Source organism: Tympanuchus pallidicinctus, unplaced genomic scaffold (genome assembly GCF_026119805.1).
Source record: "Tympanuchus pallidicinctus isolate F22 unplaced genomic scaffold, pur_lepc_1.0 scaffold25, whole genome shotgun sequence".
NCBI classification, from domain to species: Eukaryota; Metazoa; Chordata; class Aves; order Galliformes; family Phasianidae; genus Tympanuchus; species Tympanuchus pallidicinctus.
Window position 1 is genome coordinate 3,121,738 of NW_026294742.1, and position 12,598 is coordinate 3,134,335.

At 41.2% G+C, this 12,598-nt stretch overlaps 1 protein-coding gene across 11 annotated transcripts in view; it reads right to left on the reverse strand.

Moving 5' to 3' along the window:
- The window catches only part of CIT (citron rho-interacting serine/threonine kinase), a 72,546-nt gene that overhangs the window by 3,321 nt on the left and 56,627 nt on the right, over positions 1 to 12,598 (reverse strand). For 4 of the 11 annotated variants that reach the window (XM_052689683.1, XM_052689690.1, XM_052689684.1 and 1 more), the window contains 17 exons: positions 12,243 to 12,405; positions 11,833 to 11,997; positions 10,654 to 10,791; positions 10,216 to 10,396; positions 9,917 to 10,008; positions 9,564 to 9,668; positions 8,535 to 8,704; positions 7,362 to 7,454; positions 7,013 to 7,148; positions 6,204 to 6,343; positions 5,263 to 5,355; positions 3,249 to 3,357; positions 3,003 to 3,131; positions 2,149 to 2,229; positions 1,445 to 1,523; positions 1,171 to 1,350; positions 240 to 573 (listed from right to left, as the gene is read on the reverse strand). In XM_052689683.1, the coding sequence (XP_052545643.1) occupies positions 240 to 573; positions 1,171 to 1,350; positions 1,445 to 1,523; positions 2,149 to 2,229; positions 3,003 to 3,131; positions 3,249 to 3,357; positions 5,263 to 5,355; positions 6,204 to 6,343; positions 7,013 to 7,148; positions 7,362 to 7,454; positions 8,535 to 8,704; positions 9,564 to 9,668; positions 9,917 to 10,008; positions 10,216 to 10,396; positions 10,654 to 10,791; positions 11,833 to 11,997; positions 12,243 to 12,405 (2,388 nt within the window). The remainder of the gene's footprint in view (positions 1 to 239; positions 574 to 1,170; positions 1,351 to 1,444; positions 1,524 to 2,148; positions 2,230 to 3,002; positions 3,132 to 3,248; positions 3,358 to 5,262; positions 5,356 to 6,203; positions 6,344 to 7,012; positions 7,149 to 7,361; positions 7,455 to 8,534; positions 8,705 to 9,563; positions 9,669 to 9,916; positions 10,009 to 10,215; positions 10,397 to 10,653; positions 10,792 to 11,832; positions 11,998 to 12,242; positions 12,406 to 12,598) is intronic. The other 7 variants (XM_052689689.1, XM_052689687.1, XM_052689688.1 and 4 more) reach the window with 6 other exon arrangements.

The window sequence follows — 12,598 nt, forward strand, 5'->3', positions numbered from 1 at the left end:
TCTATTAGTAAAACGTTCACTTTCATGTCTCAAGAACTTTAACCTGTTCTCAAGTCAAGCTGCTTTTGCAGTTACAGAAGTAACGCAAGGGAAGGGTCAGGAAGTTACACAACTTCAAATGTTCTGCAATAGGAGCAGGGTGAGATGGGATTTGCTCTTACACTTTACAGCACCACCAGCCCTTCCAAAGTCCACATCTTTTCAGGAGATCAGAGACGATCTCCAAGCTCCCCACTTACCTTGTTGACTTGAGCAAGAGGGGTTCTGGCACCACTCACAGGCATTCGTCCTCGGCTGCTTTCATCAAACAATCTTCCAGGGGACCTTTCTCTACGGGTGCTCAAAAGCCGGCCTGGAGATTTCTCCCTCTCCAGTGGTCGCCCAGGTGATTTGTCCCTCCGCAGCTCTGTCCTGCCCTCACGGTACCGATGGGGTGTGCTTGGTTCTCGAGGGTGGCTGGGACCTTCGGGTGGTCCTGGGCTCGACGCTACCCGCTTGGTTATGTGCTCGTTGTATGTGGGAGGGCCTCTCTTGTTAGGGCTGCTGTCATTCAAAAATAATGGACGCGAACAGCTGAGCGACAAAAACCTCATGTTACATTTCCTCTTAGCAAAAATGTAACTCTCCCGAAATCTCTAGCAGTGTTCACCTGAAAAATCAGACCTCCCTAAGCCCTGCTATAAAGTGCAAAGATGGATCCATAAGCTACGCATCCCGACTTTTCAGTTTTCAGCAGCGCTATCAGCTGTGGTATTTGTGCACTCATCTGAAGTACCACTGCCCTGCTGAGCCCTGCCTCCCTCCACGCTCTCCTTTAACAGAAAGCGACTCTTGATTTAGAAATTCTGACAGTTGATATTTAGTATCACACCATCGCAATCTAAATTCACCCTGTTTCGACGTCACGGTCAACACAAAACAGCTGAAGAGCTCAAAACATCCCTTGTGTTTGTGGAAGAGATTCGCCACAGATTCCTACACAGCTGATGTTCCTCAGTGCTCTGGATTTTAAAACATGAGGAACATTTCTTGTTCCATTCCAGCACTACAGTAACTAACACTGGCCTCTGTCTCCAAGAAGGAAGTGAGGGCAACAAACATTTAAGGGGGAAAGGATATCTGGAGTGAGTTTGCTTACACAAGGACCACAACACACCAGCTAAGCCATACCTGCGTGTAGCAGAAGATCCTCTGTGGTGCTCATTGTTGGTCTCCTTCACCAGATTGCCCTTACAGCAAATCACCCTTAATTTATCTTGGTAAGAGGAGGCCAAGTAGATAGCTCCAGATGAAATTGCAGGCCCTAGATACCGTGGATTTGGGATCTCCAAGTGGGCTCGTGCAGGAGTTCTGGGTAAAATTGCAGGAAAAAGTATTTACAATGACAACACTGCACCCTTTCCTGGCACACGCTGCTCAAAAGAATGAAAAGAGAACAACTTACCCTAGAGAAGCCCGTGCCTGAATCTCTATCACTTCAAGGGAATTGAAGTGGGTCACAAACAGATAAGGCTCCCTATAGGCTGAAGGAACATCACAGAGGCAGGAGAAATACAATATAAAGTTATCTGTTAGAAACTTATTAAAATGTTTGTGAACACAACAGAATGCTGGGAAGCCCACTGGGAAAAGCTAGGAAGAGCACATTTTCTGTGATGTCTTATTACAAACAAAATTACTAAGAAGAGAGACAGGAGCTTTGAGAATTGCTGCTATAAAACCACCTGTATCCAAAGAAATTTTACTAACTGAAATAATATGAATAAGGCATAAAAATGGGTTATTAACTGAACAAAATCCAGCGGGTAATGCAAAAGGGCTGAAGGAGCCACACTGAAATGATATATTCTTGACTATTTCAGATATTTCCAAGCATCATCAAAAATTCCACTAGCCAGTTTAGTCGCTGTCAAGCTAAGAACATTAATGGAACACATCACTTTAGTCTGTCTCAACTGTTTACACCTCAGAAGGCCTGCCATTTGGATTTATGATGATAGCCATCAGGTGAAAATTGCCATCCTTCCTGGGAGAGCTGGGAGAGGGAAGAGGAAATGGAACTGCTGAGAGCAAAGAATACCTTTCCCACAAGTATGTTTCCTCATTCCAGTGATGTCCATACCCCAGTGAACCTCCCCCTGCACCTACCAAAAGCTAAGGGCAAGCGATTCCACTTCAGGTCATCAGTCCTACTGCGTCTTCCATAGGAATCCACAAAGACACCAAACTCTGCCAAGAAAAGTAATGTCAAGTCATGAGCAGTTTTGAAGACACAAAGCATTCTGGCAGGGATTTCTCCCACTGAGAAAATGTACACGATCTTGCAAGTCCCACAGGTTGCCTTGACACTGTCTAGACTTAAAGAGTACTTGGATACCGAAAGGTATTTGAATTCTAGGTCTCTCTGTACCAATTAAGGTAAGGTTATTATTCCATCTGTTTCTGCAGCTGGGAACACTATGCTACTCCTACTGTAAGACACTCAGAACTACTGCTAGTGGGTTTATGAAGACTTCCTGTGCATTTCCATGACACTATCCTGAAGGGCCAATAAAAGCAGCTGTAAGAAAAAGTAACACACAAGACATTTTAAAAGTCTCTTCTATCAAGAATTCCAAAGTTTGAAAGGCCTTAATCAGGATAATCAAACACCTGTTTTACTGAACATTAACTACAATCCCTCCTGGGCAAAGAAGACTACCTGTGGTACTGAGCCACGAGTACAGAGAACTTTTAAGCCAGAAGCAAGCTGATCAGAAGCACTGCAGAAAATTGGATCAGTAATAGGTATTTTAGCACCAATTTTCTGCATATCTTCAATGTTGAAACACCAGCTGCAAATCTTTCAGGGCTTTTAGATTCACTGTTTCTAAAAAGTCTTTTGTTACCAGGCCCTTGGAAGTCAACTCTGTCCAGCTTTCTCTCTCAGCAGCACCTTTTGTTTGCTCCCATCCCAAGAACAGATGCAGTGCAACAGCTGTACAACCACGCAATACACTTACCATGAAAACACAGCAGATACTCCTCCCTCTGTCCTGTTGGGTTTACTTGGATGATGCTGACTGGGAAACTGTTGGTGGATGCAGCAAACACAGCGGAGGCCAAAGTGTGGTCATTTTTATCCAGGAACTCTGCAAAGAGAATGGAGAAAAACAGCTAGATCAGCACATCAACTTTTTTTCCCCTAAAGCAGTACACCATAGAATCTGTGGAACCATTTGGTGCATTCCTTAGAAAATGCTTCCTACCCTCCAGTGTGTACTGCTTCATCTCAATTTCATAGAACTTGTTGGTTCCAATAATGATGCTGTAAGTGGTCAAATGGATACAGCTGCAGGGCTCTGAGGTTTCAATCTCCTGGAAAAGAGAAGGAATGGATAGACCAGTGTTAGTTCCTTGTAATTGTATACAGATATTGCTTATTATGGAAGGTTACACAAGGGCTGCTCTGAAAGTAGAGCCTCCTATTTTATTAAGTTGCCCCACAATATCAGAGGTGGATATTGGTGGCATAGCAGTAGAGGTTGAATCTTCTCACTGATATTCTGTTATATTTTGCTGCTGTTTGATCGATGGCAGCAGAGGGGCAGTCTGACAAAAAAGCATCTGAAGTAAAGGTGTAGGACTGAATTCCTCCATGTGGACAAAATGGCACCTACTGACATTCATCAGTGCTTGCTGAATGCTTGTGGAGATCAAACAGTGGATGTGAGCACAGTGAGGTGGTGGGTGGTGTGTTTCAGCAGTTTAAAAACACATAATTTGTAAATAAATCCGAGGCATTACTTTTGGAGCAACCTATGAATATTGCCACATTTATAGTGGAGAGAGACAGTAACCTTTCAGCATCCTGGAACAATAGTCCTGTTTGAAGGGTAAGTTTTATTTGGTTGGAAGTGATGCTTGAATAGAGACTTGCAAGCCAACTCATGTCCAGGTGCTAACCTCAGTGAGAACCTCTTCCTTGTAGAAGGACACCTTATTCTGAAAGGCATTCTGCTCTCTAGCTCAGTTTATTGGAATAGCAGGGAGTGGTTCCCTGCTTATTTGTAACAGCTTGCAGCCATACCAATGACTGCACGACTGAAAAGCTGCCTGGAGATGATATAACAAACCTGTGACCTGCTGTAGGGAACTTGCTTTGGCAGGGGGGTTGGACTCAATGATCTCTGGAGGTCCCTTCCAACCCCTACAATTCTGTGATTCTGTGAAACGGTTTGGTTTCTCTCTATCCTAAATTGCAGCAATCATGTCACATGCTTGTCTCCAGAGTCATAGATTTGATGTAGACTTCTGTAACCTCTATTGTCTACTGTTTATCCCAGTTTATCTGGAAACTTAGTTGACAGAACAGAAGGGCATATTCTGGGCTTGCTGCCATCTTGTTAGGATCTAAATTGAGTTGTCTGGATCATCAAAGACATTGAAGTCGAATGGCAGCATTTGCAGAAACCAGCAGCTGTAAGTCTTCAGAGTTTTCTGTCAAGTGGCACTCTGTCATGAGCAGGAGTTGGTATCAGCTACAATGATTGTACACATCGCAGGTTTGCTGGCATCCATACTGTGTGTGCCAAGATTTGTCCAATACGTGTATCTCAACTCTCCAGGAGGCCAGCATCTGAATTACTGCATGTCTGCCAGTAAGTGACTGGCTGAAGAATTGCAGAGATCCTGCTTTTCACATATGCACACGACAGAGCAAAGCAATGCACGCTCCAGAACCATGCAGTACTAATGGTGCAGGTGGAAGATGGCTGCATACACTGGAAGTATATGCACAGCCATGTGAGATTTGTATCTTACTGCCTTGTTGGCTGTATTTATCAGCTGCTTATCCTGTGATGGGATAATACCAAATGAACTTTGATCAGCATTGGAACAGTAAACAAGTTATTTAATTGCAAAGAGAGAATTCATTTGTTGAGGATTTCTTCAAAGACAACCAAAGGGAGGAAACACTGATGGGTAAGTAAGAAAAAAGCCTTCCTTGGGTAGGTACAGGTACGGGTACAGCTGGGTCCAGTATCTCAAAAACCTCAATTCTGTTCTCTGTCTCTTAACATATGCCAAACCTCATCACAGGAAATCGCCCTGTGCTCTCACTTTCCTCTGTGCACATAGCAATTTTCTATCACTTCTGCTGGCAAACAAATGTTCTGGAGCAAACATCTTAAACTTTTTTTTTGCCTGCATAAGAACAATGCAAAGCCTTAGTGCAGTGTAGGAATTACCTCAGCTACTGAAAGGAATTACTAAGCTTACCTTTCTGATACAGAACTTGCTCAAGCTCTCATTGTATCGCAGAACAACCACTTTATTGGGCATGGCTGCACAGATGCAAAGACCATTCTCAACCTGTAAGGAGGATTACAGCCATAGGTTAGGGTGATAATAAAGTAAATTTTACTGTTGAATGTGTGGAACAGATCCAAAGACCTTTCAACACAAAAGGAAATTTGCAGAGATAAGCAAGTCCATTTTTAGTAGGGTAGTTATAGAGCAAAGTAGTGAAAGGATAACAAACCTCTTGAGATTCTCAAAGGAATATAAATCTGAACTGTTTCTATGATGCCCTTCATACTTATAACAAATCAGAAGCTTTTTACTAAAATCAGTAAGAAACCAACATGAGGTAAGTTGAATTTTAACCCCTCAAACTGCTACCTTAAAGATCAGTTTGAACTGAATGATGTTCAGTTTGTCATCAGAGTGCTGCGCAGAATTAATTGTTAATGAGAATTTTTACTGTGGCTAAATGTTCCACACTGACCCTAGGAATTAGCATAAATATCAAGCTTTATCAAGTGACACAAATAAGTAAATTCGCCAGCATGGAAACTGTTAGATGACATTTGAGAACAAACAGTGGATGGAATTCACTGACTATAAATCTTAAAGCTGAAGCAAACTCTGAGGAGACAGCTACGCTGTGCTTTGATGCATTTCTTGTTATACAGCAGTTTAGGTTATACCATCATGTCACCCTGACTGAATTTATTCACTTTTGTGGTAGATTCTCCATCCCATCTCCAGCTCAGTCTCTCTTTTCCAACTATACTGCTCTTATTTGAAGAAAAAAAGATTTTAAACAAGAATACAGGCTTTGCACTTGTTGCCAGTGAAATAAAGATGCTGATTTGATTAATATTAAACTTGGTAGAGGCTAAAGGGTGCTCTGGGAGCAGGAGGGAGCTGCGTCCTACCTTGCCAGCAGCAAAAAGATGACATCCTTTGACAGCCTCAAAAACGTTTGGTGAGATATCAGGCTGGGCTGGAAGGTGAGACTGGGCTAGAGATTGCTTCACCTTTTTTACATCAACGAGACACAAAGCCCTTTCTTCTCCTGCAGACAAAAATGGTTACATTTTGTCAAGGGAAAACTCCTTGTTCCCTGCAAGTCTTTTTTGTTACCTAAGCAGCAGCTTATCATTACAGGCTGTTACTGTGGAAACAGTCACAGTGTACCATGTAGAAGTCATTTCATATTATTCCTATTAAAAGTGAAATAGAAAACTTATTTAAAAAAAAAATAATAATAAAAAAAATAAAACAACCACAAAACAGGCAATAAATCCACTGGGAAAACAATTCTCTGTGGATTAATAGTGTTGCTAACGTCAAGTAGGTCATCACTAAAAGCAGCCTCATTAGTGCACTATCCAAAATTATCCAGAAAGTTTTCTTTAGAAAGTCCCTAAGAAGAACTCCTCTGTGCCAACATAACTGGCAACGAGTTTCCAAGTGCTCCAATAAATGGTATTACAGACCATGCCTGATTCCTCTCACATGAATGTTTAACTCAGCCTTCAATTACATATTTATTTATGAGAAAACACCAGACAGTATTGTGTTAGCCACTGCTCCTGATGACACACCAGTCTTAAACAAATAAACACAATTGTGTAATTAATCTAAAGGAAAGCCTGGGCCTCTGGAACCTGCACAGCAGCAAGTTTCCAAAGCAATCAGCAGAAGGTTACTGCAGCACACACAGTAGCATACAGCCCCCTACCTGCTATCATGAGTAGCTTCTCCAGATCCTTGATGAGGTGAATTTGGAACACAGCTCCCACTCCTGGGATGTGCGTTAAGGAATTCTTTAATACATTCAGGGCATAGAGGCCTTCCTCTGCACCCACCAGTACAACCTACAGAGACAGCAGGAAAAAAAAACAAACAACACTGCACTGTATGAGGAGAACAAGGAATGCTCCAAGAGCAAGTTTGGATGAGTGTTTACCAGAAGATGCAGTGAAAAGGACAGAAAAAGCAAACCAATAACCAAGGACATAATTACACACATTGCTGTGAAGGCAGTTTTCATGAGTGAACTATCCAGTATTCAGTAAGGTTCAACTGACCATTGTCATTACCTGGTCACTGAAGGGCATTGTGCAATTTATATCCAAACGGTCCTCACCCTCTAGCTTCAGCAGGGAGTTCCCAAGCAACTTCTGTAAATAACAGAAAGAACTTCTTTGTTATTGCTAAGTCAAACTTCCTCTGCTTCTCCAATTGTATTTTAACAGTGCAAAATCATGATTTCAGGTGGGATAAAAGTTTAGTATAGATTTTCTTTTCTGATAAAGCTAAACGTTGCAGGGATCTCTCCTACAAAAGAAATAGTAAACTTTCAGCTGCCTGAAATGCAGTCAGAAACTGATCAGAATTAACCTAAACTTGTGTACAATTTATTGTTATCCCTATAATGTCCAATTCCCTCCATCTCTTGCAGTGGAGCACTGACTTTTTTTTTCCAGAAGGATAAAGACATCCAAATGTCAGTGAGAGCATCTATTTTCTCAGAGACGAAAGAAATGTTAGCATGAGAGATGATTTCCTCCTAATCCGATATTCATTACTTCCAGAGCCAACATTTTAATATGAAATGCCATAGAATCAAGTCTCCCTTCCTCAGAAAACAGATTTATCAGTACAGCAATGACAAAAGGCTATCCAAAGTCATAACAACTCAATTTAACCTTTTATCCTTATCAGGAATAAAACTAAAAGTAAAAAACAAACACATTCCTCTCTGCTACAAAACAAAAAGAAACCCCAATTTTTTAGGAAAGAGCTCCTTTCTTTCTCTCTTTCTCTTTCTTTCTCTCTTTCTCTTTCTTTCTCTCTTTCTCTCTCTTTCTTTCTCTTTCTTTCTCTCTCTTTCTCTTTCCTTCTTTCTTTCTTTCTCTCTCTTTCTCTCTTTCAAGACTTGCTCATTCCATATAGTACACTATAAGATATGATTTAAATCATGCTTTAGAACTGCTCTCCCTTCCTTTGCTGTACGCTGGAATTGCAGAGATACAATTTTTGAGTCCTCTTACTGCACTCCCAAGCCTAAAGAAGGGTACTGTAATATAAAGGCCCAGTCTCACAGCGAACTACTTCCTGGTACTCATACTGCATGTCTTAAGGCAGAAATAAGAACTTACCTTCAGTTAAACCTCAGTATGTCAAATACCAAAAAATCATTTTTCAAAACTCTGCTCCCTCCCAGAATATTTATTATTAAATGAAACTTTTATACTCACAGCATCAGCCTCAGCTTTTTCTCTGGAAACTCTCCCACCTGCCACTATTGATTCCAGTGCTGTGACCCAGCGCTGTTTGTCAGGGAAGCTGGGTGCTAACAGGTAGAGTGTTCTACCAGGCCAGCAAGTGGTGTGTGGATGAGACTCCAATTTTAGGATATATGGCACATCTGAGATGTTGCATAGATAGAATAAGACTTAGATTAGATTTTGGCATATTGTCAATGGACTTAAATCAACACCTTTCAGTGTTATTGGAGAGAAGTTGTATTTAGCACGATGTATTACCACAGCAATTTATACAGAGGTTTCTCCTTTTACATGTCCTGCACAGGCTAGTCTCCTAAAGCTAAATATTAGCTAGATGTATACAAACCATACATACAGGGCTGTCTCTACAGAAAGTAAGAATCATTTCTTGTCTTTTATTCAAAAGAAATAACATTATGGGGAAAAAAGAACAGCCACTCAGCTAGTTTTTTCCTGTACTGTTCAAGAAGTATCTGTAAAAATTGGTTGTGGAAACCTTTGTTTTTAACAATCTGAAGACTTTAATGTTTAAATCAAGACATACATAATCTTTTCATCAGTTCTATTCAATACATACAAATTAAAACATTAACACTTTTTCATAATAAGAGACTGTACACACCCACAGTATTTCTAAGTTAACGACTTTCTGCTTAGAGCACAACAGTGACACATATTACAGAACTTCACACTTCATAACGAGTACTGATCAAAGAAATGTAAAGTAAACCAAGTTTGCTTTTAAGTATGCTACAAAATGCTAATATTTACTTCCATTTGGCTTGATGATTATCTTATTCACAGTTCAAGTACCATGACAGAATTAACTCCCTATGAGTAACCAAATCTAACCAAACCTATTCACTTCATTCGGAGAGGTAACCTCGGAATTGCACAGTTACAGAATGAAAGTTAAAGGGAAAAAAAATCTGTTTAGCCAAACAGAATACCAACTGATGGCAAATCAGATGAAATCCATTTGACCTCATTGATTCTCACCTGTCTTTGCTGTATTGGAAAGTTCAGTAGCTCCTACAGCTCCATGAACAGTTACATCCCCATCAGGAAGGCAGAGCTCAAATTCTTCCAGAGGCCTCTGTCCAGCTGCAGAGGGAATGGGGAGATGGAGTAAGAAAGAACAAACAGTGAGGAAACTAACGGATAGCAAAATGAAGTGGATGCAGGCTGGATATTTCACAGCTGGATTGTGATAACATACTAGCAAATAAAACCATTAAAGACCCCAAAAAAACCCACAACAACACTGCCTTATTACAGAAGATTTAGCTAAATTACGTATGGCTACAGCAAGCAGTCTTTAGGCCTTGTTCTTCCTAGAAATGCTAAGTTACCTTCTCTTGCTTCTGCATCATAAATGAGCACTTTTGTTCCTTCCAGGACAATATACTTCCTGTCCCAGCCCTGTTGCCCACGTTTATTATTCCTGAAGAAAATAAGCACAAACCCATGTTGGATTTTTTACGTGGATTATGAACAAAACAAACATGCAAATTTTAAAAGAGATTCCATTGGTAGCAAGAAGTTGTAATGAACATATCCAATTATCACATTGTAAGAGCCAGGATAATACACAGAACTGTCCCAAATGTTTCAGCACCTGATATGGCACCAACCATCACATTCATTATACCTTGGCACTTTCATCCATCCTTCAAGACGTAGATTGCTGCTTGGCTCCTTCAGCTGCAGACCAGGAGAATTCATTTTATCCCGGCAGAATGCTTCAGAGAAATGCGTGGCATATTCTGCTGGCAGTCCACAAGTAGCTGGCAAGCAAGTTGAGCATTTTGGGTGACACATCACTTGGCATTCTGACAAAAAGACAGCGAAAAACTTATGTAAAATGATGAAAAAAGCATTACAGTTGCCTCAACTCCTAATGCACAAATCCCAGTTTTTGTAAGAGTCTCCTTCTATTCTACATCAGATGTTTTCTAAAGTAGAACGTTCGCCCAAGAAATTTCAGCCTTCATGCTTGGTCACTCATTCAACCTTCACTGACAAGCAATTCCAGGCAGCTGATGCTTCTTCATTCTCGTCACACTACAGGCACACGCTCTGCTCTTACCAAGACATTTAGATGCCTGCCGTCCAAAGTGCACAGTATCCAGACACACTGCACATTTTGTTGCTCTCATATTTAGCCCCACATTAAAACGATGTGGGATATTATGATGCATTCGCTCTTTCAGGCGCCGACTGTACTCTGGAAGGGACAAAAATCTATTCTTAGAATGCGTATGGTGACAGGGATGAAGATTACAGTAGGTTTTGACATTTTAAAGCCAAGGTGACTGCATATTTCTATCCCTGATGAACAAGGACACTGCCTATTTTCCTTTGCAGCCTGCAAATCTTAAGCTACCTCAGTAATTACCTTTTACAGTTGCACAGAAGATGCCACTTGAAAACAGACTGTAGAGCTGACTTTGCTATTTTGGTGTAGCAAGATTATGCTGAACAATCCAACCAAATTTCAAGTCTGGACTTACCTCCAATTCCTAAAGATGTGCTGGACTAATCACAATTTTGCTTATAGGTAACAAACTCTCCAGCACCTATACTGTTGTAATCAATACATCACAGATCTTTTTCCTTTTTATGCCTTCATACTAACCACCAGTGGCGGTATATCTCAAAGTATACCTAAAACAGAACCTGTTAGTGGTTCTATTCTGTATTTTTGGTTGTTAATGAACAAAGTCAATCCTTCAAAGCACATTTTTTCATCAATAAGCATCATTCTTTTCCCTTTATCTGCCACTGAGGATATCTTTCTATGCCAATGCTACTCATTCTTATAGCACCCTGTGCTTCCCCACCTACCTGTGATGGCCAGACCAGTGTGTGATTTTGGCTTGTCCCACCTTCAACTGAAGACTGGGAGGTTTTAGTTTGAAGTCTCCCTGTTTGACATTCATTCTTGAACACTAGTTAGATAAGTATGAAAGAGCAGAACCCTTAACCTGTTCACTGTTTCTGATGACCCTGTCACATCCATTCTCAAAGCTATGGAAGGGCATTACAAGTACTACACTTGATCTTAGCCAGAAGGCTGAGAAACAATATCTCCTTTTCTAGATAAGTAGATATCTATGTCTTTGAACTGGTATTTTCCTTTTATGCCTAACCAAATCTTCTCCTGTTACCAAAAATATTGAGGGGGGAAGGAGAGGGAGAGAGAGAGAGAGAGATCACACCCATATAAGATGAAAACATACGACAGAGAAGTTCATCAAGGACCTACCCTCTGGGGTGGAGGATTCCTTCCTGCGACTGGAGGGTGGAGCTAGCAGACTGATTGGGGTAGGCTGATGCTCTGGTGAGCGGACTATGGCAGACATGATGATCTGCTGCCTGGCTGTGGCTGGAGTGGATGGATGAGGGTGGTCTGATATTTTCCGATGAGCAGCTACAGATGAGATAAACACCACTCATTAGCATAACCAACACGAAGCACTAGCTCATAGCAGTGGTTCTATGTGACCATTCAATGGTTACAACCAGCAGAAAAACGTGTAGCCTTCCTGCATCTTCTTTGCAGTAGGTTAGAATTTAAACAACACATTACTGCTACAGTGACACACAATTAAAGGCATGTATTCAGACCAAAAAATGTGCGCCGCCTCCAGATTCACCTTTTCTGTTAACTCCTACCTTCCTCACGAGCAGATCTGAGCTCAATGCGTGTTTTCTGTAGAGCCTCCTCCAGCTCAGCAGAACGAGCTTTCTCCTTCTCCAGTGCCACTTTCAGCTCATTGTATTGCAGGGGAACCTGTGTGGGTAAAGAAGGGTCCTCTTTCCGCCGACTAAACAGGCCCTAGCAACAGAAACACACAGACAACTCCTAACTCCTAGTAAGAGATGGCTTAAACTAGGCAAAGTGAAACTAGCTAGTGGCAGTCCGGCCAGAGGGCCTAATGGTAATTCTGATATAAGTAAGGATGGATTTTTAGTTCATATTGGCACTGGAGAGAAAATGTTGAGATATGGATTAATTTAAAGGGGGACAT